General features: G+C 44.1%; 1 protein-coding gene across 1 annotated transcript in view; it reads left to right on the top strand.

Moving 5' to 3' along the window:
- The window catches only part of LRSAM1 (leucine rich repeat and sterile alpha motif containing 1), a 233,945-nt gene that overhangs the window by 8,708 nt on the left and 199,279 nt on the right, over positions 1 to 25,958 (top strand). The window contains exons 2-4 of the mRNA XM_069241372.1: positions 17,412 to 17,516; positions 22,491 to 22,547; positions 25,880 to 25,924. Coding sequence (XP_069097473.1) covers positions 17,445 to 17,516; positions 22,491 to 22,547; positions 25,880 to 25,924 — 174 coding nt within the window. The 5' untranslated portion in view covers positions 17,412 to 17,444. The remainder of the gene's footprint in view (positions 1 to 17,411; positions 17,517 to 22,490; positions 22,548 to 25,879; positions 25,925 to 25,958) is intronic.

Here is a 25,958-nt window from a genome sequence, read left to right as displayed (position 1 = left end):
TGGACACCTCACTATCCATAACTCAGCAAGTCAACGCCATCACCTCCTCCTGCTTCAACATCCTCCGCATGGTCCGAAAGATCTGCAAATGGATCCCCACCGAAACCAGAAGAACAGTCACCTAAGCCCTCGTAAGCAGCAAGCTGGACTACAGCAATGTCCTCTATGCAGGAACCACAGCCAAACTCCAGAAGAGGCTGCAACGCATCCAGAACGTCTCCGCATGCCTCATCCTGGACATCCCCGCCACATCACAGACCATCTGAAAAACCTGCACTGGCTCCCAGTCAACAAGAGAACCACCTTCAAACTCCTCACCCATGCTCATAAAGCACTGCACAACACCGGACCAGAATACGTCAACAGATGACTCTCCTTCTACACCCCGACCTGGCATCTCCGCTCCGCCGACCTCACTCTAGCAACCGTCCCACGCGTCCGCAGAACTACAACCGGCGGTAAATCATTCTCGCACCTCACCACCAAAATGTGGAACACTCTTCCCACCCACCTGTGCCAGACCAAAGACCTCCTTACCTTCAGGAAACATCTCAAGACCTGGCTGTTCAAGCAGTTGCAGCAGCTCCCCCCCTCCTCTCTCCTGCTCCCCCCCCTTACCTCCTCAGCGCCTTGAGACCCTTATGGATGACTAGTGCGCTTTACAAATTCCTGATTGATTGATTGATGCAATGTAGTCTTGCATTTGACATTCATCAGGCTGCAACTTGGTGTAGCAATATGCTTTATACCAATGCAAAGATCCATGTTGGAATGGAATGCACTGCTATCTTTCATGGGTGCTTCTTCCTGCCTCATGGTACTCTATGTCTTTCCTTTGCCAATGTTTCTCACCCAGTTCATGCTGCTTCTGTACCTTTGGCACCCCCACCCACCCCTGCACCACCTGCAGCACGTTAAGCTGTGGGTTCCTGTGACAAAAATATAAGAGATACTCACGCTCTACGGGCTGATTGCCTCTTCCTGCTTGGTTTGGTGATGCTGCCGGGTCTTTGTGAGTAGGCTAAGAGTTTCTGCCTGCCACAACAGTGTTGTTGGCTCGATTACTACTGAGACACTCACACACTGTTCCTGCCTGTGAGCACTTTACCTCATGCAGCCCTCTATTTCTCTCTGCCACTGTTCTGAATTCCAAGTACTTTGCTCCTCACCCTGACCCAGGACCCTCCATGTGGCACCTTGTTTGTGTCACGCCTCAGGCTGAACTCAGTGGCTCCCAGCTGGATGTTCCCTTGCTTGAACTTTGAGCCTCCACTGTGTGCCCACACTACTGTTCTTGTTCACTAAGAGTGCCACTGGAAGGGACTGCCCGTAGTTTGAGTGTGTGTGTTTACCCACGTGGTTCCTGTTTTCTTTGTGTGTAAGGAGAATGGTTTGCTCCTCACCGTGCTGTACCTATTGCGTATGAGCTTGAGAAGCTGGTTGTCCTTGTGCTCCATACCCTTCCACCTGTTCCCTGCTCACTGAACGTTGCCCCCTCTTATTGACAGTGGTCATCATTTTTGTTTTTGTGAAAGGTGTTCATCATGTCTCATAAATAAATAGCTCGTGCAGCAGCAGTACTATATTCTTAGTGTGAGCAATAATCATCTGATATTGCTATCAGTTCTGTGCATCACTCAAGCTTGCAAACATTTTTTCTACAAACAAAACAGTTGGGATTTGATCCGTGCGCACTGTGCCACTTCAACCAAGCTGTATCCACCTGAAGAGACCCAATCAGGGCAAAACCAAACTTAGGTTGCTTGTGTTCCAGTTCAGTAGGGGCCTGTTCAGGCAGTTCGGGATGGACTGCTCCTGTTGGAGCAGGGTCAAGACTGATTTGCGTATGGCTGAGTCCAGACTGAGGTGGCGTGGTGTGCAAGAGAACAATTGGTTGAACAGCTACCCAGAGATATTGTCACGGGCAATGGCCTAATATTAGATCCTGCAGTTCCAGCGGTGTGAGCCCCTTCAGCAAAGCCGGCACTCTGCATGAGCAGCGGGCCTCTGGCCTGAGAGCTCCTGACTGGGTGGGGGAGGGGTCTCCTCCACGTACTTTGCAGGGGGCCCCCTCAAATTTTGTTATGCCACTAGCCACGGGTTAGACTTATTACACGCATTCCTCCCATCACCTCTTGTGTATTCAAAGCAGTGCTAGACCAGTGCTTGGCAGGGGCTTAAGTCTTGATTGTATTATCGCAAAGAATCTGCTGGCATTGAAAGTAGATTCTATCAGGATGGTGAAATAATTATTCTACACTTTCCATAAAAATGGAAAATTGGGTATTGGATTATAGTAGACATCAACATGCATACCTGGTTTCATGAGGTGCTGTACAATTTTCCTCTGTGATTACTTAAGACAAAGAGGCACTGTGCCTTTGGAAATAAAGGCTTTGGCTAAGTCTGCAGTAAGTATTTGGATATGGCACAGATAGCTACCTTGGGGTGATATAGGACGATATTATTTTACTGTCATTCCTACTGGTCAGGTGTCGGGATACGAAAAGGGCTTTCAGTGCATCCATAGCATATTAAGTTATTGCAAGTTCTAAAGTGATCAATGTTGAAGCCGATTGAAACTCCTGCTTCTGCAACAACTATGATTGAAATACAAATGGTAATTTTGTTTCTATTTAATTGAAAAGCATAGTTGTACTAGACTTGCCTTCATCTACTAAGTAATATTATTTACTGATGAGGCTTCCTTCGTAGTGCATGCCACATCCATTTCCAGTTGTGATTATCTTAGATCACTGGCCTCCTTAAGTTTACATTTTTGACCTCCCTGCCCCACTGTGGACCTCAGCAATGTTTTGTAGATATGAAGAAGTCCTTGTGACAGTGTATCAACACAGTGTGTAGAGGTATTGCTGTCTTGCTACTTTGTTACATAAGGTATAGAGGCATTTAAAATGTCCTGGGAGTGAATTAGTTGGATTAATCCAAGTTTATCTTGAGATGACGAATGCTGAGTCAGAATGTCCTAACCACAGAGCCTATGCTCTGTGAGTTGAAGTGATACCTGGATTGTTCTCATTTGCCATTTAATGGAATGTAATATCTGGGATAGCAAATGCCATTCAGGAATATGTCAGAGAGGAACAGGGTGTGCCAAAGTGAGGTATAACGAAACTGGCAAGAACCTGTAGAACAGGCCTAGATAAAACAGGAACTCCACGTTCAACACAATAAACCAGAAGCAGTAGCAGAGAGGCGTGTGTAAAGTGTAGATGTGGCAGAACGCTCAAGTGCCCTGTTGAAGTGAAGCAAACTGGGAGAGATGGACTTGGTCCCTCTGAGGCTAAAAGAACCAAGGAGTTCTAGCTGATACTTGCTTAACGTCATGGCAGAGTTCCTTACATGACTTCGTGATTTTTACAGCTATAATTACTCCAAATAAAACATTTAGATAAGACACACATCCTGAAAAAGTTTGCCTGTATGGTTCAGCTGAAACAAACAGTGTTGTATTTCTGCAGCCCTGAATCGAACACCATTTGGGGTCATCTCTTCACATTTTATGTGATCTTTTTAGACAGGAGGTAGCAGACATGTTGGTGTCTGTTAGCAAAAAGGGTTGGTTTTACAAGCAGTTATGAAATTTCACAAGTTTCTTGGTGTGTTTTCTTGCTGCACTCGTTTGTGCACCGGGCGCAATTTTCATCCAAATAGTTACTCAAGTTCCTTTTCGGGTTTTTAATTAAACTTCAATCACAACTATTTCTTTTGGGCGTTCATGGTCCTATATTTTAATACATTTCAATACATTTATCAACATTTTCTCTTTTTTTGTTCTGCTTGCGTATATAAAAGCCCACACAATCAATTTCACGTCATGAGAGCTTCAACAGGAGCAATTGTATTATCATGCTTACAACAGCAAATATACTGCACAGCCAAAAACGAAACAATCACAGTGGGTAGAATCTAACACACATCATTAACCTGATGCGATGTTGCATAGATAGTGCTTTAGCAATGGCCTTTTTATCCACATGAATCTTTTTTGAGTACGTATAGTAAATATTTGGTCGCTTGTTAGTGCCCGTCTCTCATGAAGTATTCCAATACCTTGAAGTTATGAAATAACTACTGAAGTAGCTAAAGTCTTCTCTTCTTCAGCATCATAAAAAAAGACTGCATCACATCAGAATTGTTACAAAGTTTGAAATAATTTTGCTTGAACATTTCACAAAATTCACTAGTTCTGTGTTTGAAATGTAAACTACATACATCCATTATTACCACTGTAATAGCAACTTTATATGTTGTGGATGCATGCTAATTATGCACCAAACAGCTTGTCATGTTTTTATAAAAACTGCTTTTGCCCCCAAACATCAGCTTATCATTTTCTGATGATACACCAGTGTTGCCCACAAAATATCTCGGTCAGCCACCAACAAGATATCTTTGGTGTACAGGGATACTCTCTCAACCCATCGAGCCTGCCACTGAAGCCATCTAACTTGGGGAATCACACCTAGTCCATAGTGGATCCACTACTAGGTCAAATAGCGGCAGCTCTATCCCTCTGTCATCCCCCTTCCCAACATGAAGGGTTCCATTCGTGTGCCATTTACTCTCACTTTCATTGTAGGTTAAGGATACAGCAGTTTCACACAGGATATAAACTGAAGGCCAAACCTGTTTTTTTTGTGTGCATGCTACCATGTATTCCCATTCAGCCGAGTTGAACACCTTAGCTGCGTCTAATGCCAAGGCTGTCATAGGCTCCTGTACCTCATGTATATATTCCATGCACCCAAATAATCTTATGAGATTATTTGGCGTATGTCACTGTGATCTGAAACCTGATTGGTCTGAGTTGAGAAGCATTTCTGTTCATTCAAGGTAACCGATTTGCCAGCAACGTAGCAAACGTTTTAAAGGGCCAGAGCCAGGCTACCTATCTTCCTGATTTCTCCACATATCTACAGGAACTGTGTAGCTAAATTACTAGCTAGTTTCTTAAAAAATCCGGTGGAGGGGGGATGTGGTCGGCAATAAGGCTGACAACATGTAGTAGCCTGAGACCAGGGGACAGAAAAATCAAAATGACGGCACCAGTGGCTTGAAGTGTCTGGCTCGACAGTGGACCGGATCATGGCAACTGTTGCTTCGACCGGCCAGGGCCCCAACCCTTCTGTCCTGTGTTGATATTTTTTTTTTTCTGCAGCCTCCCCAAGGGACAACTAAGTCTTCTAACCTAACCAAAGCTAAGCCTCAATTCTTCTAAATTGAGGGAGGGCGGGGACGCTAACTAAACAACGCCTATTACCAGGACCACCTGTGAAAAATGGCTGCTTGACCTTCGTGCCACCTGCCTAACTCCCAACCTAACCCCGCCTCTGTATCTAAACTGGCCAATTGCTAACACTCCTCGCCTGGCATGTACCTCCCGCCCGAATCGCCCCGGAGATGGACATCTATGATGCCACCCCCGGGACCCCATCAGGCGGGAAGGCACAATAACCAGGCGACTTTGTGAGCAAAAGGCTGCTTTATTGGATGGGTATGCAGACTCATTAATTAACAAACATAATTAATTAAACCCGGCCTCACTAATGCAAGATAACAATCTGACGCCTCCACCCTTAAAGCCTTTTCCCCCCACAACAAACAGTGCCCAAATTCATTGAAACATTCATTCCCTCTAATCACCTTCCTTTCTACTCTGCCGACGATAAGTCTCCCCGACCATCTGTCCTCTGCATTCCATGAGTCCCACCTACGCAGTGAGGGCCCAAAGCCTTCCGTCATGTGTTGATCTTTTTAATTTTCTGCCACCAAGAAAAAAAACCTGTAAAGGCGTTTTCTACCTCCCCCCTTCCCCTGGAATTATCATATAAGCTCTTCATTAGTCAGAACTGTCGCTAAACAGTCCGCCAAACTCAAGGTATAGAACTCCAAATGACGAAAGAAAGGTTGAAAATAGCAGGGAGGGAGGGTGGTGTGTGTGCTGTTGCAATACCAGCAAAATATTTTTGATTTTAAATATTGCTGGTAAAAATTCTCATTGACTTTCAAAAATTGGTCTTTTGGGGGGGTCGGGAGGAATTGTCAGTCCAACAGCCCTAAAACCACCTTTGTATTTTGAGAAGTTGCTTTAAATTGTCCTTGATCTCCAATATATGTAACTTATTTCCTAAAAAGGATAAATGTACCCCATCTTAAAGAAAATAATCAAAATCATCTTTTTTGATATCCCTATACTCTACCTACCCCAAACCCCGGGCTTTACAGAATCGAATCATACGTCTATTCACTTTCCTTCTTGCTTTTTAAACAGCTGAGAATTTCAAAGCTGCCCCCCCCCCCCCACCATACCCTCCTAGGAACAAAAGCTGTCCAAATGACTTTTGTGCCTGCCCATGACCTGCTAATAGTATCCAAGCCCGTCCTCATCGCCTTTATCACATCTAAGCCAGATTCTTTAACTAGGTCATGTTCCCCTAAGTGTATTAATAAAATACCTGGGCAATATCTATTAACAATTAAGTTTGATAAACTCTGCAGTAACTGACTCCATGCCATGCCCCCCCCCCCATTCCATGCCACCCCAGCCCACCAAGACAATTGTACATCCTCAAAATAAAACCCCGAGTTTCTCCCCCAGGACCTCTTGTTGGTGTGTTTCGCTGCCCACTTCATGATGGAGTGCCCTATGATCCAGACCACAAAGCTGGTCCACCGACGCAACCTAGGATAAAAGACATCAGTTAGACTTCCCTACTATAAACCCCCTAAATTCCTCCTGTATCGCAAACAGCTGTTGGATGACCATCTATCCAGTCTCCTTAGCTCACTTGAAGACAGCCCCAATCTGGCTGCCTCAGACGCTGCTCCAATCCTGAACAAGTGTGTCCCAAAGTTACCTGCATATTCCCCATGCCTGATAGTATTTTCTGAAGTACTGCCAACACCTGCCCAGCTGTTCTGTTACTTCCATCTTGATTTTGAAAAAACAAAAGGTTCTCTAGCCCCTATCCCCCCCCCCCCCCCCCCACGTGTAAAAACTGATGCCATGCATCTCTAGGACAGATCCTTCCCCTAATGTGGTTAAAAACTAAAGTAATGCCCTTACCTGTTTGATCTGTCTTGGAGTGACTGAAAAAGATCTTCAGTGACTTACCTGCTAAGGTGACATGCCACACTGCCAACCCATCCCCATTCCTTCTGCCCAAAAGTTCTGAAATGCGAAAGGCTCAAAAAACTGCCAAACCATACAAAGGTGAAACAACTTTCATTCATATATAGAGTAGCAAACTTGATTCAAAGCACTAACTAAACACAGCAGCTTATCCATTGTAATAGGTCCTCTCCGCAAAACTCTTTTTTAAACTTCTTAGACCAACCAATTAAAATCCTCTTCCCCAATTTCCCTGCGTTTGTTTCATAACCCCAAAACATTTTCCCATAAAAACTGATACTTGATAACTTTCCTGCTATAGTGGTGGCTGAAATTTTACCTTCAGTGTTCTTCGTGATAAACCTCAAAACATCCTGCTGCGCCTCCTCAAACTCTCTGCGCTAGAGGGCCTAAAGCAAGCTCGACTCCTTAAAAAATCATACCAGGCTTTTCTGTAAGTGACTCTGGTACTTGTAGCAATAGGATTTTCAACCAGTTCCCAGATCCTTATTGTGCTAGGGCCCAAACCTCCTGGGGGACGAGTGTCTTCTTCAGATCCGCTCTGGGCGCCAATCCACAGAATCTCTTCCACTGTAAATGAGATAAAGCGTCCGCAATGTTATTTTCCTTACCTGGCACGTGCTGAGCTCGAATACAATGTAATTCATTAAGCACCCTAGCATGAACCTCTATAATAATCTAAGCAGCCTTTTGTGTTCTACTTTCTGGCAATTAACCAGCTCAACTACAGGGTTGTTATAAGTGCAAAAAAGCACTGACTTATGAGGTAACTGCTCACCCCAAACTGCTAGCGCAACCAAAAGTTGAAAGAATTCAAAGTGGGTGATGCAGCCTTCAATGAGCAGGCCACCTTTCTGCGCACCACTTACCATTCCAGAATATATAAAAACCCTCAGAGCCAGCTGCATCTGAGTAGATTTGCACTCGCCACTGAAAACCACTCGCCAATGACCACACTGAGGCGTCATTGAAATCTTGCAGAAAGATGAGCCATACTTCAAGGTCCACCTTGATGTCCTAAGTAAGCCTGAGTCTATGGTGTGGAAGAGAAGCACCAGCTAGCGCATAACCTAACCTGTGGCAAAAAGCTCTACCAGCTCGAATTACGCGACAGGCAAAATTCAAATACCCTAGAAGCAGTTGTACCTGTCGTCGCTGCATCTTGGATGCGGCCAGTGCCTGTCGTAGTAAATCAAACAGCTCTTGGACCTTCTCTGCCGGTCGTTTTACCACCATCCTGACTGTATCCAAATGTATCCTAGGAAAACCAACTGAGTACTAGGATCTTCAGTTTTCTCTGGCGCAAAGAGAACACCTAACTCCTCTGTTAAGACCTGAAACTCTGTTAATGCACTTTTACAATCTTCTGAGTTTGGTCTACCTATAAATAGAAAGTCATCCAAATAGTGAGTGACACCTTCATGACCTAAATACATCGTGAAACACCACTGTAAGAAAGAACTAAACAGTTCAAACAACCTGCGAGACACTGTACAACCGACTGGTAAAACGTTATCAACATAGAAATTGTCCTGGAAATAAATACCCAACAAAGAGAAATCCAGTGGATGAACCGGTAGCTGCTGGAAAGCAGATTCTATATCGCACTTTGCCAGCTGCAAACCACTACCTGCTTGTCGAATCAACTCCATAGCTACATCCAAACTACACAGCTGTGTCTTTTTTTTGTAGTGAAATCGTTTACTGAAATACCTTCGGGTCAAGACAAATGGTGTATCAACATAAACTTGCCAGGCATTGTTTTAGGTACTACTCCTAATGGAGAGACCACGAGATCTTGCAGAGGCCAACTGCTAAAAGGACCTGCCATCCTACCTTCTCTAACTTCTTTCTCCAACTTTTGTTTAACCACCAAGGAATGTTGCCTAGCAGATAACAGATTTTGTGCAAAACACTTTTTCCTAGGGTCTCGGTAACCAAGATGAAAACCCAACTTAAAACCCCAGCTTAATGTCGCAGCTGCTTCTCTCTGCGGGTAAAACGACAACCAAAACTTTAACTTCTCCTGCTTAACCGGAGTAAAAGCCTTGTTTCCAGGACCGCTGATAGGGCATTGCTAAACCACTAGCTGTGCGCATTGTGGATGGCGTTCTCTGTGGGTAAATCCATTTCACCCATAATTCATTGTCCACTTCTCCCCATGGCTTATCAGGTGCCCATACCATTCTAGCCCCAGCCCCCCCACCCTGGGATGGAGGGTGGCCAACATCAATTCTGTGTTGTCTCCTCAATTTCAATTTCTTGTGGTTCTCGCATATGTGCCCCATATCTAGATGCAATGCATCAATATTTGATGCCAGTGTTGACTTAATATCTAAAACTGCGGATAATCGTTCATCACGCTTGAATGTGTGTTCCTGTAGTGTTTGCCAGGCACTCTGAGGTACTCGCCTCTCTGTCTCCCACTTGATTTTCACGTGGTGTCTGCACCAAGGTCTTATCACCCTTTGTGCGCACCATGGTGAGTGTGGTATCCGGTGGTGCAGTTGAGGAGAGAGCGGACTGCGGCGGGTCCGGACCCGGTCATTAACTTGGGAACCACTGATCCATAGTCTGTATGTAACGTGCACTCATTAATTAAATGGTAACCCCTCTACGGTCTGCTGCTTCTGGGTCTGCTCCTTAGTGAAGTGTGGTTGGTCTTGCCATTAACAGTTAGCGCCATACCAAGATCATGTGTACTTGACCGTGACTAGGTCCCGAGGGGGGTGGGGTGTTGGTGGAGCAATGCGAGGTGAGACGGGCACCCCTCCTTTGGGTGTGATCTTTGCTGACATCAGGATAGAGCCAGTTCTATTTCATAGGCGAGTCATTGGGGGTCGATTCCTGGCATTGTGGTATCTGTCTATGCCCAAGTCCCTTCAGTCTACTCTCTCTGGGCAGCGCTTGCAGTCCGATGCCACGCGGGTTCAAGCTTTGAAAGGAGCCTACACGTAACTTCTTCTGTGCAGCTCCTCTCATAATCTGATTAGCAGAATTGCCGGCAGGTTTTCTATGAGCCCACACGTCTGGTGAAGGGGGAGGGGTAGGTGGGAAAGGGCGTCGCATGGCCCGGAGAGAAGTGATAGCAGGTGCTTCTTGCTAGAGGTACCAGAGTCTTATCAGGGGTTCCTGTATGCGATTGGGAAGCACTCCGGGTCTGTCACCTCCTCTCCCGCAGGTCTCCAAGCTCTCCACCCATCCTCTACTGTGGCACTGTGTGTACTGACTCCTCAGAGCCTTACTGTGAGAAAGTCTAGGTTTTCTTGTCGGCTCATGGGTGGCATGGACCTTCAAGTAAGTACTATTTCCCAGTTATGCCGCAGTTTGGGGTGTGAGGTTGGGCGGGGCCGTGTGTGGACAGTCTCCGATTCCTTCCAGGTCCCCTATGTCTGGGTCACAGGTTGCATCCGACTTCTGAGGTCTTCTTCAGGCCACACTTACTGCTAGAGTTCTGGGACTGCTGGAAAATAGCTGAACACTCTGTGTGCATGCACGCCCGCAGAAGGGGCCCCAGTGGGTGAAAGGAGTCAGGCTAGGCTTCACTGTGACGCTGGCTGGACGTCCAATGACTCCAAAGATAGGCTGTTCCTGCTACTCCGGTGCACCAACAGTTTGAAGGGATATTAGGTCATCTTGTATGCGATCTCACCTGGGCACCACAGCGGCAGAGAGAAAGCGGGCTAGGTCTTGGTTATATTGCTGAGTAGTCCTCTTACGGTCCACAGGTTAAGTCACGTGTGACACTTAAGTATGGGGTTGGCTGTGGGATGGTAGGCCGTCTTGCGGGCAAGTTCTCCCAGGAGCTGCAGCAGTCAAAAAGAGGTGAGTCGGGGCCTTGTGTGTAACCTACTGGTCCAGGTAATCTTGGATGAGCAAGTGCCGTGTTTGGGGATTCTCAGGGAGGTACAGGATTATTATTATAGGGCTGAGGGCCGTTGAGCTCCAAGTTCTGTGACTTACTCAGTTGCCATCTTGGCCACACCAAGGCTTTAGGCAGAAATTGCCTTGGGAGGGAGACGAGCCGGGAAGAGTGCTAGACTGGCTACCATCCCCAGTACATGATATTGTGCCTTGAGCCTGATGGTATAGCAGCATGCACAAAAGGGACCATAATCATACTACTACACAAACACTGGACAGACATATATCAGTAGCCCACACCTCTCTCACCTACCAGGATAAGAGGAGTTTTTGAACCAAATAGTGATGCCCAGAGTAACTGGTGAACATATCATGTAGCTAGAAGCCGACCTCTGGGAGAAGGAGCTAGCAGAAGCTGTACAGAATATGCCTAGGTGCAAAGCTCTGGGGTCCAACGGCTCACAGTAGAATGGTATCAACAATACCAGACACAACTTGTCCCCAGGCTCCTGGAGATGTTCCAAGAAGTGAACCGCTCAAGTATATTACCTTGGTCCTTGCAGAAAGCACTGATTATAATGATCCCAAAACCAGACAAAGATCCTATAGATCCAGGGTTCTGCCGGCCTTTGTCAGTGATAGATATTGACTTGAAAATCCTATCGAAAGCCCTGGCCACCAGACTACGTAATGTGGTTACGCATTTGCTGCACGAAAACCAATGTGGATTTATCCCAGACAGGGACAAGCATATTGAATCTCCAAACAGATGGAGGAGGGCACTGGTGGCCCTTGACATATAAAAGACGTTTGACACCATGAACTGGGATCACCTGTGGGAGGTCCTCCGTAAGATGGGATTCAGGCCACGTTTCAGACGATGATAAAACTCTTCGAGGTGCCATTGGCCAGTGTGTGCATTGGGCTCATTGGTGCCCTGTGCTATCTCTACTGGTCTGGACACAGACAAGGCTGCCCGCTGTCCCTGCTTCTATGTGCGCTGGCAGAGGAGCCTTTGGGAGTCTTCCTAAGAATTCAGTTGACCAGATGGGGTATACAGGTGGGCCACAGAACCTTCGTTATCTCGATGTATATGTACGACATCCTTGTGTACCTAAGACAGTCGGATATTTCAATGCCCATACTTTTGCAGGTTATGGAAGCGTTTGGGGCTGCTTTCTGTCTCCAAGTGAATAGCCGAAAAACAGTCATCTATCCACTGGCGGGTCTGGTGGGCAAGGGCCGAGAGGACCTCCCAGATGTGTGTAAACCATGGGAAGTGCACGTGTTCTGTTACTTGGGTCTCCAGCTGGCCCACTCCCTGTAACAGCAATATGAATATAATATAGGCGGAAGCTGCACATCCTCAATAACTCTGTTATATTCTGGAACACCCTGCTGCTATCATAAGCAGGGTGGCATTGAGCAAAATAGTGCTTTTAAAAGATGCCTATGTACCCTACAAAACACCTTTTGTGCTATACCCTGCACTACCTTTGCAGAGGTTTTTTGTATTTGTTTTATTGTTTTGATGTCCTACATGATATGGGCAAGTAGAGTATTAATAGCATTGTGTCATCAGTAGAATTTGTTGTCTCGCTTTAGGCCTCCAAATTAACATACAGACAGCAACATAAACAGTGGAGTCCACAAAGTGTCTTAGTTACACTGTCCTCACAAGGAGGGAACCAGATGCATGGTACTACAAAGTTCATTGATGGTACAGAGAAAAAGAAGATATGTATAAGTGTGGACGCACAGCAGATTATGATGCCAATGGGTGCCCCTCAACCTCTCTCTGCGCATGCCTAAAGGGAGCTGGGGAACCAGGATACATGAGGGGGGCAATCAGCCCGAGACGGGGGAACAGTTCTGTATCTCCTTTAGACTCGAGCCAAATGGTCCACTCCTCCCAATGCCCAGTGTAGGAGTCCCAAGTGTTCATGAAGTCTAGCCAGAGCACAGACACCAGGGCGAGGCCCAGCCCACCCCATACAAGTCTAAGTGACCTATCCAGTGACACAGGGAAGCAATCAGTGGAGATCCCAATTCCTTTTCAGAGTTAAAAGCCTCCTGACATCGCTGGTATGGGCGGGAAAGAAGAGCAGAGTTAAACTGGACATCTTGAAGTTAGAATTGGACATAGGGAAACTGGGAGTAACTGACTTACTATTTTACTATAAAGCAGCCAAAATATGTGATTAAGCAAGATGAAATAGGAAAGTTACTTAAAGCTGACTTCATATATGAACATGTCTTATAGAGGATTTATTTTTGTAAAGGCTGCCCTAGTGGAGGGAGCATATATCTTGCTCCTACTTAGGTTATTTCTCCCTGTAGAACCAGATACTTCGATTTGGCATTTGCAGACATCACGAAAAAAATTGTGAAATCTAAAATTCAGCAATTTATTTGGAAATTGGAAAATCCTACAGCCTGCTAGATTGACAGGTCAAATTTCATGACTGAATTGAACAAACTGAAAGTGCAGCTTTTTTATTAGGCTGACTGATAGGCTTCTTGCACGATGAATGAATCGTTACACCCACCATAAGGCAGCCAACATTTGACTGTATATTTCTCCTTCAGATTTGTTAACTGAGACGTTTGGCATTGGAAGAGAAATCTGCAGGGAGCGGGAATTGCAGAATACATTATTTGCAGCCAACTCAATACAGTGATAAATTCCTGATCTAAGAACTGACATAGTCAAATTAGTAGACCTTTGATTTGAAGTGTAGAACTTGGAGATAATTGAAGCCGTTTAGCAGATAGTACACGGAATATACATTCATGGAGGCGTGTTTTCATTAGTATATCTAGGTGTCTTTAGTCACATGACTTTGCACCTCAGACAGTGGCATAAAAGAGCAAAACCAATATTATACCAGGATTGCCCATATTCTTCAGCAGTTATATAATTCTATTCTGGTCCCCTTAACTGAGGCATTGTTTTTGGTTGGACATAGATACAATCTAATCTTTGCAAAGGAGTCCTCCATGTGTTATTAATTTAAAGTCTAAAGTCTTTGCCACTGGCTTCCCCCACCCCATACACTAGTGTCTATAAGTTTGTTGATTTGAAGTGCCCCTCACAATACTAAAATCATCCCCAGGCTGATCAGCCCTCTGGTAAACACTCTATAGATCACTAAGTCGTAGCTTGACCAAAATCTACCTGCAGTGGCATAACAAAATGTGAGGGGGGCTCCCTGCAAGATACGCTGAAGGGGTCCCCCACACTCATATCAGTAGTGGCTAAGGGGGCCTCCACCAGTATGGAAAAGCCTGGGCCCCCTCACCCCGTGCCACAGGGGCTGAGGTGGCCTACGCCCCTGCCTACCTGGCCAGTGTTGGGATGGTAACTTGAGGACTGAGTAAAAATGTTCTCTGCAAGGTCTCCTGTAAATGATACCTATCTCTCCTGTCCCTTTACTCTCATTACTATAGCTGACAGCACAGGACCTATCAAGATGTTAATGTTGTTCTCCCCGCCCCTGTCAAAGGCCAAAAATGCCAACCTGAGTAAGAGTTTGTTAGACATTTGGTTATGCATCTACCATCTCTAACCCAAGGACTTACAGCAGCAGAGCAACCCTCTCCTCTGTTTGCCACTTCCACACCTAGCTGCGTGAAACCGAATGCATGTGAGACATGTCTTGTGTGACCTCTGTATTCCCCATTGAGGGACAGTGTCTGCTACATGACCTCACATTATTCATAACTGTAAAGGTGCAAACAACTATGCCAATATCCAAAATGCCGGACTGGAATGTATTGCCAAAGCAGGTATTTGAATAGCAGTTTGATATTTCACAAATCCAGCTTCCACCCCAGTGTCCGCAAGAGATGCAAATTCATGTCCTTACGTCAGACATTAGGGCTCCCATTCTTTTCATGGAGCAGTGGTCACTACAGAAACATCTTTTTAGATCCATGTGGTCACCACATCCGTCCTGCCCGTCATCCCTCTGCCATTTCTTACCACACTTCCCTTTGGTGTCTAGTTTCTTCTCTGTGACTCATTTTGTGTCGTCAGATGAAGCCAGTGCATATAAATCCCTACACAGTTTACACAAAAGGGTTTATAGTGTATATCATGTTCTCTTAAGCACTGGGGCAAAACGTAGCTTTCTTGCATTTGGCTATACTGCACATCATCAGGACCTGGAAAGGAGAAGCCTGTGCTGCTGTCAGAAAAAATCTTCACGAAGGGATAACCACCCAGAAGAAACTTAATTAATGGAGTGTGTAAAGGGCCTTGCCCCTGCATGCTGATGGAGAGTACCCAAGAAAGTTGCCCAGTTCTTAATGGTTGGTAGGTTTAGAGCAGATTCAACCATCTCTGATTTAACATTCTGGCGAGTCTTAGCAATGTCTAAGGGGTGGGGGAAGATGCACTGCAGGACCCCATGTGGTAAAGGTGCTGGAGCCGCATAGATTCCATTGGAGAAAAATAATGGTGTGTTGAAGAGAAAGTAGGGGGTACGGTGCGCAGAAGGATCCCATATGGTATAGAATTCAGGGGTGTGAAGCATCGGAGGGCACACTGGGAGGTGCAACAGAGCAGAGCCAGCCCCATCGCGCTGTCTGTGGGCAGCAGCACATCTGGGGTAAGCACATCAGGCTCAAAGTGAGGGGTGCAGAGAGCAGGGGCGCGGGTGGTGGAGAGCAGTGCGGCGTCCAGGGAAGGAGAGGCCTATCAGCGCAGATTCTGCTGGAGCTTCTCAGGGTTCTGTGAGTAGCACATTGTGTAGGGAGGAAGGAATACTGGGTCAAGGAATGGGCAGCCAAGAACCCAGTACACATTCAAATGTATGTAGACTATAGGGAATTCTGGGGTCTACATAACTGCAGCCCTCTCTTACCAGTGTTGAAATCATCCTCTCAATGGGTGATGTGATACAGGTGGTGCTTGCATGCAGCACTGATGCGTGTGAGATCAGAGACCTTGGATCACTCCACCAGGAGTCGGAGCCTGCACAAGAGGAATGGTTGAAGGGGACATAAGCAAGGGGCAGGGGGATGTCAGAGCAGCAGCGTCAGCCATTCCTGCCTTGTGTGCCGAAGTTAGTCCATTAGCAGAATCACGTCCTGCCACAGCAACTCATCATTTCGTGTGTTGTGATGCCACCACACCGAGGAGGCTAGGTTGGTGAGATTCAGACAGTTCGAGAGGGCCCTTATGGGAAAGAATGGGACTCAACCAAGCACCGACAGGTCTACCTAGTACATGTGTACATGTGTCCATGTGTGACTCTGGCGCTGCTCACGTCATTACCTCCTGCCACGGCAGCTCTCATTTCCCGTGCTATACAATGTTATATCTCTACAGGATGACGAAGGCCATTTCCTTTAAATGGATAAACATGCCTCCATTGAGGGAGAATGGATGTTTTACGGTCTATTCGTTGTAATCTAAATTAAACCCGTTGAAAGAAGGACTTTCCTAGGTGGACTCGTCTGACGTTAGGTGAACTCATCTGACGTCTGAAATGTGACGAACGTTGGCTAGTAACATGGCAATATTCCAAACTTCATTAGTTGTGGGTAGAATCAACTAATGGCTAAAATGTGGCTGGATGAATATGTGAGTACCAGTAATAACAACAGGACCACTGGAATTATGCAGCAGGATAGGGCCAAAGTATGCGGCAGGATTGACTAAATTATGCGGCAAGAAAAGACACATTATGTGGCATAATGCAGCACAGTTTCTGATAGTATTTCTTCCTTGTTTTTGTCATTTTTATACTTGTTAACACTGTTAGGCATGGGTTGCACCTTATTTGAACCAGTTTAACATCCAAACATAGCAACAACCAACAGAAAGGTGACCAGTAAACTTTTCCCTTCCAGTGTGTGCAACACATGTTGCTTCATTTTTAGTAACTTTTGAACCATTTGATCTCGAAACATATTTTTTGTTAAAATCTGCAGATAGTGCAGCAGATGATGAACTAAATGGCAAATGCAGCAGATCCATAGTTATGCTGTCGCACAGTTCTAGTGGCCCAGAATAACAAGCATTGACAAAACCAATACATTTTGCCTTTAAAAGGTTTAACCTGTCATTTTGCCTTTGTCAGTCCTTTTTTGCCGATGCTTTGTAGTATTGATAGCAAGAAAACAAAAGCTAAAATCTTTCCCAGAATGATGAGTAATGCGTGCGCATATGTCATGAGGCGGTGGCCATTTTGGAATTTGGGACAACAGCGAGAAAGTTGAACTTTTGCCCCACTTTCTTAAGGGATCTTGTCCTTAAAACTGCTAAAAATTTCTCTAGCCAGGCAAAACAAGTACTGCTTATATATTACTCTGTTCACACTGCTCACTTCCTCTTCCGCACACCGTCCTTTCATCACCAATAATTGTGCTGTATCCTGTTTAGGGGCGTCGCAGACACGGAGATTAAAAAGAGAAGATGCCGCTATTTAGCCGGAGGAAAAAGCAAAGTGAGGAGGGAAGAAAACGACTGGAGTATCAAATGTGCCTGGTGAGGACTGTTTGTTTTCAGTGCTATTCAAATCCCTTTTATTTTTCACAGTCAGTAAGGAATTCCTGTGGGCCAGTGCCTTATAGATTCAAAATCTGGCAGGTTCGACATTCAGGTTTTTATCTTTGATTAAAGAGTACCAAATTACACTGATTGATTTATGAATTCCTATTTGCAAATTATACTGATTTATATTTGTGGGTATTATATCTTGCTGCAAAAATGTACACACGTTGGTTACTTTTATTGTTTAAATCTCCTAAAAAATAATTTGCATTTATTTTTGGTAATATATTCAAGGCTTTAAACTAGCTCACCCAAATTGTATTAATTTATCAGGATATAGTTTCTGCTATCATTTTTTTCATGTCTAATTTAATCACAAATGCAGGCATCCATACATGATCCCATATCACTTTATTTACATAGAAGTGCAAAATAATGTTTAAATTCCAAATGACTTATAACAAAGACGAGTCATAAGTTTTGTAGGGCACTTTATCTAATGTGAAGATTGTGCAGGGCTCTCTTGCAGGCAGAGCTTGGAGATTGTTGAACGGACATCTGCTATGAGTGGAAGTCCTATGCATCTCTGGATGCTTGATAATGATTTTTGTTCATGAGTGAACACGAGGACATCTATGTGAGCTATGACCTAGGCCCGTCTCATGGACTAGTCTGATTGACCGTAAGGGACGGCCAAAGCTTTACACCAAGGAGGTGTAAGGCTACAACCTTCACCAAGTGTTGAGTCGCACGAGCGGAATACTGGCAGCACACTGTGTTTTTAATGATCTGTTGAGTTAACAGGTCTGTTTGACCTATGTCACTAGATTGCTGCCTACTAGTCCACTGTAGTAAAGTTAGACAACTGTGTTCTTAACTTTTCCTACTTTGGGGTTGTGTGCCTGAGAGATGGTACAGTGCAAGAGAAAGAGAGCAACCAGTTGCATGTGCATGCGAGGATGTATGCATGCCTGAGAGATGGCACAGTGAAGTTGAAATAGAATGAGCATGCTAGAATGTGCGTGTGCCAGCATAAATGTATGGCACATGGGAGAAATAGCTCATGACGTTACATGAGCACGCTAGGGTGTATACGTATGCCTGGGAAGATGTACAGTACATTGGAGACTGCATACATGTGAATGCTTGTGTGCGCAGGGGTATTTGTGTGCTTGTGAAGAGCACAATTCACGGAAGACACTGGGTTCCATTTTGGGAGACCCAGGCCTTGCTGGAGAAGCAGGAAGTGGTAGAGGTTTCTCCCATACAGATTTGTTCATTGCTTAATTCCTGTGAGTGGGGCGCACATTGAGGGAAGGAAAAGCCAGGGTCTTTAGTACACTTCAATAGGAGATCTTTGATTCTAAATGGAGGTCACTACTTAAAGGGGCCTGGGCATATCTAAGGAAAGCGATGGGAATGATAAAAGAATCATAAAGAGAAGGGCTGGGTCTGTTTGGAAACCATTTGAAGCACATATCACCGAGGCTGACATCAAGGTTTGACACCCTGGTCACTTCCCGGGCCTGTGTTTTGGGCTATCAAGGTTGGAAACTGTCCTGCTATGGCAGACTGCTCTTTGGGAAAAGAGCACAACAAAGGTTTGGACACTGCAAAGTAAGCAACCCCCAGAATAAGAACTTTAAATACAGAGATGCTACGTGTGTCTGGAAATAAATTATACAAGGGGAGCATGAGGCTCCCAAATTGTCAAACTGAGCATGGAGAACCTGAGCACGTGTTCTGCCTGTTGTGATCAGGACTAGGGACTAAGGCTCTGCCGGTCTCCCATTCTGCGTAAGGGGACATCATCCAGACTGATCAAGAGCACTCCCCTGGGACCTTTAGCACCAACTTATCCTAACCTAATGAAGATCACTTGAGGAGATCAAGGTGCAGTGAGGATCCCTTTGCATGGGTCCTGGGAGTGGAGTGTAAGATTTTAGTCTGTCGGGCCGCCGCACTGATCGAGCTGCTGGCCTGTGTGCCAAAGTCCCTGACCCCCTTGACAAGTGGGGGGTTCGGTGAAGAATAAAGGTTATCTCACTTGGGGCCATATGTACGAACACATTTTCCCATAGACATAGAATTGGTAAAACCCTTTGATACATCTGGCCCTTGGTGCTGTACTGTGAGAGACAGAGGGCCATTGCCCGAAACTGCACTGTGACCCAAAGGGGGGCATCACCTTGTTTGTTTCGCCTGCAACCCCTGTACGCCAGAAGGTGGCCAAAGTGATGAGAGAGGGCTGTCTCCCTGTATGTTCAGGTGCGACACTAGCTGCGTGTCAGGAGAAAGAGGCTGTGAGCCCATGTGCAGAGAAGACACCTTGAGCTGTGATCCATGGAGATGGGGAGCAATGACTTCAACTCCCCAGTTTCTCAGCATAGAAGACCTGATCCCAGATTGCAGAAGAGACCTGTTGTATTGGAGAAGTGCAGAGTACGGTGGCCACAACTTCCTGCCATCTGGACACAGCTGGACTGCCGAGCTGCATGTGGAGACTCAGAACTGGCCCTCCGTTAGAGCAGGAAAGATGGACAAATGGGCTGCTGGGCTCTGGGTAACTTGATCTGCTCCAGAATGGGCATTCTGGAATTACCAGACCTTACCAGGACCTACCTTGGATGTCGCCACACGTGAATGGGGGAATACCCATCAATCATAAACTGGGAAGTGGGACTGGAAAGCTCACCCGGTTAATCCTAGTGGGCTTTCCTCAAGAAGCCTTACCTTACACCTGTTTCCTTCCTGAGGTGCCTTGGTCTGCTTGACTGCATACCACCGAGAGTCAGGTGCTCAAGGGGTACCTGGCCCAGTTGCTCAGAGCCCGTAGTAGGCCAGGCCCAAGACATCAGGAGTAAAAGGCCTCAACCACCATGGTTGGGCCCAGTAATTCCAGCTTGCCCCATGGCCCTCTGAAAGGATTTCTGGCAGTCTTCATGGCATGGCTGCTGGTTATTTACTCTTCATACATGTTAAATAACTTTGCTTACACCTCCCTCTCCTGTTTTTACATTGGGTCCGAGCAAAATAGACCTGATCCTTGTGCGGCATGCGTAGTTCACACTGACTGCTGGTTGAAGTAAAGGACTCTACTTGTTCAAATAAAACTTTCATAGTCATGGTTACTCTTGAGGTAGAGCCTCACACATATTTCCTAAGGGAAAGTTGATCTTGCAAAAGAGAACACAGGTTAAATTAACTTTATTAACCAACCATTAAAGCAGAGTCAGCTTGAAAAAGCTTGAAAAATTGAAAGAAAATAATGAGTACGAGAGGAACGTTTTTCCCAAAATGTTGCTAATAAGATGCAAACTGGATGCACTACTTCCCTGTAACGTATTCAGAGGATGATCGGCTTTGATAACAATTGTAAAATACATTATTTCGTGGTCTCTTCCTAAATGCTCTCGTAATCACTTTTAAATTCTCCAGAACTGTGCCAAATAATGCTTGCAGGTGGACCACCTTTCAATAATATAAATCCAGAAAGCCCCCCCCCAATATTTCCTGGGAAGCTTGTGAGATGTCCCTTATAATTGAATAGACTCTATTGCAGCTAATTATAACATTTCAGCAATCCAGAATTCTGTTCTCTAAGAACATTTCCAGCTTTTCAGTATTACTTTTTTGCTGTCAATAGGTTTTTGATGATCTAACCCTTTTCTTATTTGTTTATAAAGGTAATGTTAACTTGTCATTTAAAAAGGTTCATTTTTGGTTAAACTTAACATGTGGATGTCGTTGAGTCATTCCTTTGTGCCATTTCATTATACCACAATTGTATGTTTTGTACAATCACAATCCTTTCTACTAAGTTTGTATTTGGGTACTTTTATACATTTTTTGATTATTGTTCCTTGCATTTTTATTGTTTTGTTGCTTTTGGCCTTTGTTCTCTTATAAATTTGGTTTCATGTCTAAAGTGAATCAACTGTGTCTGATGGTTGCTATAAGGAAAGTGCTGAGTCTCTAGGGGAGAACTGATGTCCCAACACTAGATAAATGGCGCTTGACCATGAACTGGTGCATATGCTCTGAGAAATTGGTAGATGAGGGAAGAGGTTGCCTGAATCAATATAATATGATCTGGGATGCATGAACTATAGAGGTCACCCTAGAGAGGGGTTGGCTGCAGATTATCTGGAACCCTCTCCCATCCTTCTGCTTAGAAATTTTAAAAGATTCTACTCCCTCTGAATATAATACTTTATGATGATGCAGAACAGGTATTGCTCCTGGTTGATGCTTAGGAATCTATGTGCCTGATTTGAGGTTGTGGGGAACAGTACATCTCGGCACATCCGCCTCATTTAGAAGTGGACAGACTGTACATTTTCTGTCAGTGGAGCCCCGTTGGCTTTGTTGATGCAAAGCTTCCTTGGATTGCTAAAAGAAGTAGGTTATGTCAGAGGAAGGACATTATGCCCAATGTAGGGTAGAAGGTGTAATGTCTTTTTTTTTTTTTCTTCACTGCCAGGTAACGAGGGACAGAACAAACAAATAATGGTCCCCACATTCTGGAGGAAAAATCTCCCAGGGTGTAAAGGTCATTATTTTTTTCAGAAGCAAATTCCCATGTGAAGAGTTTGTTTCTAGAAAATAAAAGCTTTGGAAAAGTTTGTTAATTGGTCGTCAAAACAGATGGCAGCCATCCACCAGACTTTTTATACATTGAAAGGAATGGTGGTTCCTTTAAATGTACAGAGATGACATCTGGGCAGGTGACCATCTCTAAATTTGAAGACTGTAGTCTGTCAGGTTGGTGGAGGTAATGTCCTCTGCCACCCTGACAGGCAGAGTACCATCTGGAAAACTTTAAATCAGGCCACATTGCCCACAAACAGGATGCATATCTTGTATTTATTCATATATACTAAGTTGCTGTTTAATATAGTACAAATTGATAAAAAATGACAGAAATAAGAAAGATATCAAATGATTAAATTTGTCTTGTCCTTTCAGGCGAAAGAGGCTGGTGCTGATGATATTTTGGATTTATCCAAATGTGAAATCTCTGAGGTAAACCAACAGTTCAATTTGTTGTTATTTTATTGGCCAATGTTTCTGATCCCATTCTCCGAAACAATATTTAATCACATCCTACGGTGCTTAATTCATATCACTGTTCACTACTAACTAAAACCAAAATTGCTTTGAGGATAGCAGTGCAGACGTAAAGTCTGCGCCAGGCTGGCTGTTTGTCAAGTTGTTGAAGGTAGTTTTGTTTTTCATAAACTCTGGAGTAGTGCAGTTTTGATCCCTCTCAACTGAAATAGTTTAAACATTGTGTGAGCCCACACTCCGCTCAGAGTTCCCATGGGTTCCTTGATCATAGGTTCTGGTACGTTGCTCGACGTAGAATATTTGCAGCAAACAAGCATGATATTATTCAAAAACGCTATATTTTAGGCATCCATGCTAGATAGTAAAGTCTACAAATAGAAATTAACATAAGTTAACTGTGGAGAAAGGACCCCACATTGACCAGAATAGTTAATGTTGGGCTGTAGGATGTGTCTCAAAACTCCAGGGTACTTATGAAAAGGGATGTATTGAGTATGTATGTGATGGAGACTCGATTAAGAGTTTTTTTAAAACTGATTATATGTAGCTATTTTATATTGCTATGAGCTTATAAACCGTTGAGTGTTAAGTGATGAAAAGCTGTTCTGCTCAAATCTAACTTAAGTTTCTTGGAAATTTGGCCATGTCATATGGTCATTGTCTTACCCAGAAATAGGTTATACTGGTTCTGATGACAGAAACTAATCTTTTGATGGATATTCACAGACCGATGGAAAAACGAAAAGGGAGAGGCCTTCTTTAGCCAAGTTGGCCGAGTCTGGGTATTGTCTTCACAACAACAATGCATGCCATCTTTGTCTGCCTGCAGTCTCTTCCCACTCCCTTTGTTAGTTGCCTCCCTCAGGCATTCAACAGGTTCTAGTGCATCATCCTGGTGGAGAGAATTGGTGATCTCTTCGTACTCTCCCTTCTTGACTAAAAGCTCACCCCTTACCTGCTTTGCGTGAGTGCTCTTGACCCCCAACCTGTAAAGTGGTGGATTCTTAAGGGCAGTTGGCTGGTATGTAACTTTGCTCTCTGGGGTAGGCCCACACCCTTCCCAGGATTGTGTAAGCTGCCAGCTCACTCCCTTCTTAACGGAAGAGAGAGAATGGAGAGAAGAAATGATTATCCTATAGAAAAGTTGAAAAACATTTTGTTTGTAAACATTTTGGATTTTGTTTGTAAACATTAAGGATGTGAACATGGGACACCCTCTTTATTCACACTTATGTTGCACACGGACACACACACACACACACACACGCACGCACACACATATATGTCAGGAATGTGGAGTTCCTATAACACAACGCCCAGAACATATTGTTAGGTGTGAAGAACAACAAATTTGAGCAGGGGACGTAATTGTCTGCAGTTCAGGTAATATTTGTGTGCATCTGTCAATGCTGTTCGAACTTCTATTTATGGTTCATTAATGTAAGGCCTTTATTATCAGGGTGAGCGCTGTAAATAAACGCTGTAAGCTCGGACTGCACTACTGACAGAGGTTCCATTAAACAAATTTATACACACGCATTTGAAAAGTTTCGTGTGAGGCTACATATAATGCTCCCAGAATGCTCCCTGATTAGATGCAAATATTTTCAGAAGCTTGAAAGCAAGATTGATGATTCTTTGCTTTCAAAATAAAATGTTCACAAAATAATGCAACTAGGAAAAATATGTTTTGCAAAATTACTGTGAAATTTTAGGTACCATTTCTTTGCATAATTATTTATTAAAATGTGTTGATGCATGGCAGTAATTCCAGAAAATACTCATAAATGGAAAATCAGTTTAACCAGTTTCAACAAGATTATGGGAAACATGAAAGTAAACTAGCATTGGCAAAGGCAACAGGCCTGCAGTTGATGGTCCGTCATCTGGCCAGGTCCACTGAAATTATGCGATTGTGCGGTCGTGGTGATTTTCACATAATTGTAGATTTGTCGCCTTTGCCACATAATCTATCATCTGCACATAATGGCAGTATTTCGAAAAAATATTCATAATGGAAAAACTGTTCAACCAGTTTCAGTAGGATTATGGAAAACAAGAAAATAAACAAGCATTGGCAAATGCAACAGGTCTGCCGTTGGTGGTCAGTCTTATGGCCAGGGCCACTGGAATTATGCGATTGTGCGGTGCGGCAATTTTTGCATGATTATAGATTTGCCCTATTGCCACATAATCCATCATCTGCCACATAATCTGCAGATTTTAACAAAAAAAATTCTAGCTCAAACAGTTCAAAAGATACTAAAAATGCAAAGATGCATGTTGCCACTCAGTGGAATGCCCTATGCAAAGCTGGATTGGTCACTCTTCTATTGCTTATTGCTATATTTGGGTGTTAAGCTAGTACTAATGAGGAGGAACCAATACCCAATGAGTGTTACCAAGTTTAAAAAGTATGAAAAAATGAAGTTATGCTATTAGAAAAAATGCTGCATGATGCAGCATAATTTGCCTTTGCTTGCCACATAATTTACTCAACCCTGACACATAATTTGACCCTGTCCTGCTGCATAATTCCAGTGGCCCGGTTTATGGCTTTGTCATTGCATGTCTTGTTTTGACATGGCTCATATATATATATGGATATTTTTTTGACAAAAGGAGCAAGCTGTCTCTGTTATGTGTGCTGTTTACAACCAAAATGTACTTTTTGGGACCTTGCTATGCCTTGTGACCTTTTTTATAGGAACAATCGGTCTGCTTTTACAGAGAGCACCAAAACATTATTGATGTAACTGCCTAAAACAACATGTCTTAATCACTAGGTGTTTGTCTTGTTTGCATTCCATCACTTGTCGCCAGTCTGTGCCATTGCAGAAGAGGATGAGGGATATAAACTACCTTGACCAATCCCTAAAGGATTTGTCAAGCTCAAGTTGTGATATCACATGCCTGCAATACAGAAACACAAGTGACCCAAATTTGTGTTTTGTCCCTCACTTTTTTGGACATGAGAAAGGTGACTTATAATCACAGTGTTCATTCAGATCAGTGTTTAGCATTTAAAATGTGTTGCACCCTCAAAGAGACTCTGGTTTACTGTTACATCTCTCCACATGAATCTTAAGTGAAAAGGTCTATTATGATGAGAGACCGCGTTGTAAATCTAAAAGCTGTTTGAGATATAGGGTTATGATGAGGATTTGTATATACAGTGATTTCCAAATCAATGTGTTTTAGCTAAAGAACGCATACCTGGATAGTTTAAACTGTAGACGTTTTGAATACTCAATCTTGACATACCATTTTTATCTTTGTGTATGTAGATTCCAGATGCTGCTTTCTCAACATGTAAAGTTTTGCAGAAGAAGGTGAGATACCATTTGAATGAATTAATATGTTATA

Source organism: Pleurodeles waltl, chromosome 6, assembly GCF_031143425.1.
Source record: "Pleurodeles waltl isolate 20211129_DDA chromosome 6, aPleWal1.hap1.20221129, whole genome shotgun sequence".
Classification (NCBI taxonomy): domain Eukaryota; kingdom Metazoa; phylum Chordata; class Amphibia; order Caudata; family Salamandridae; genus Pleurodeles; species Pleurodeles waltl.
This window is presented reverse-complemented; position numbering and strand designations above follow the sequence as displayed.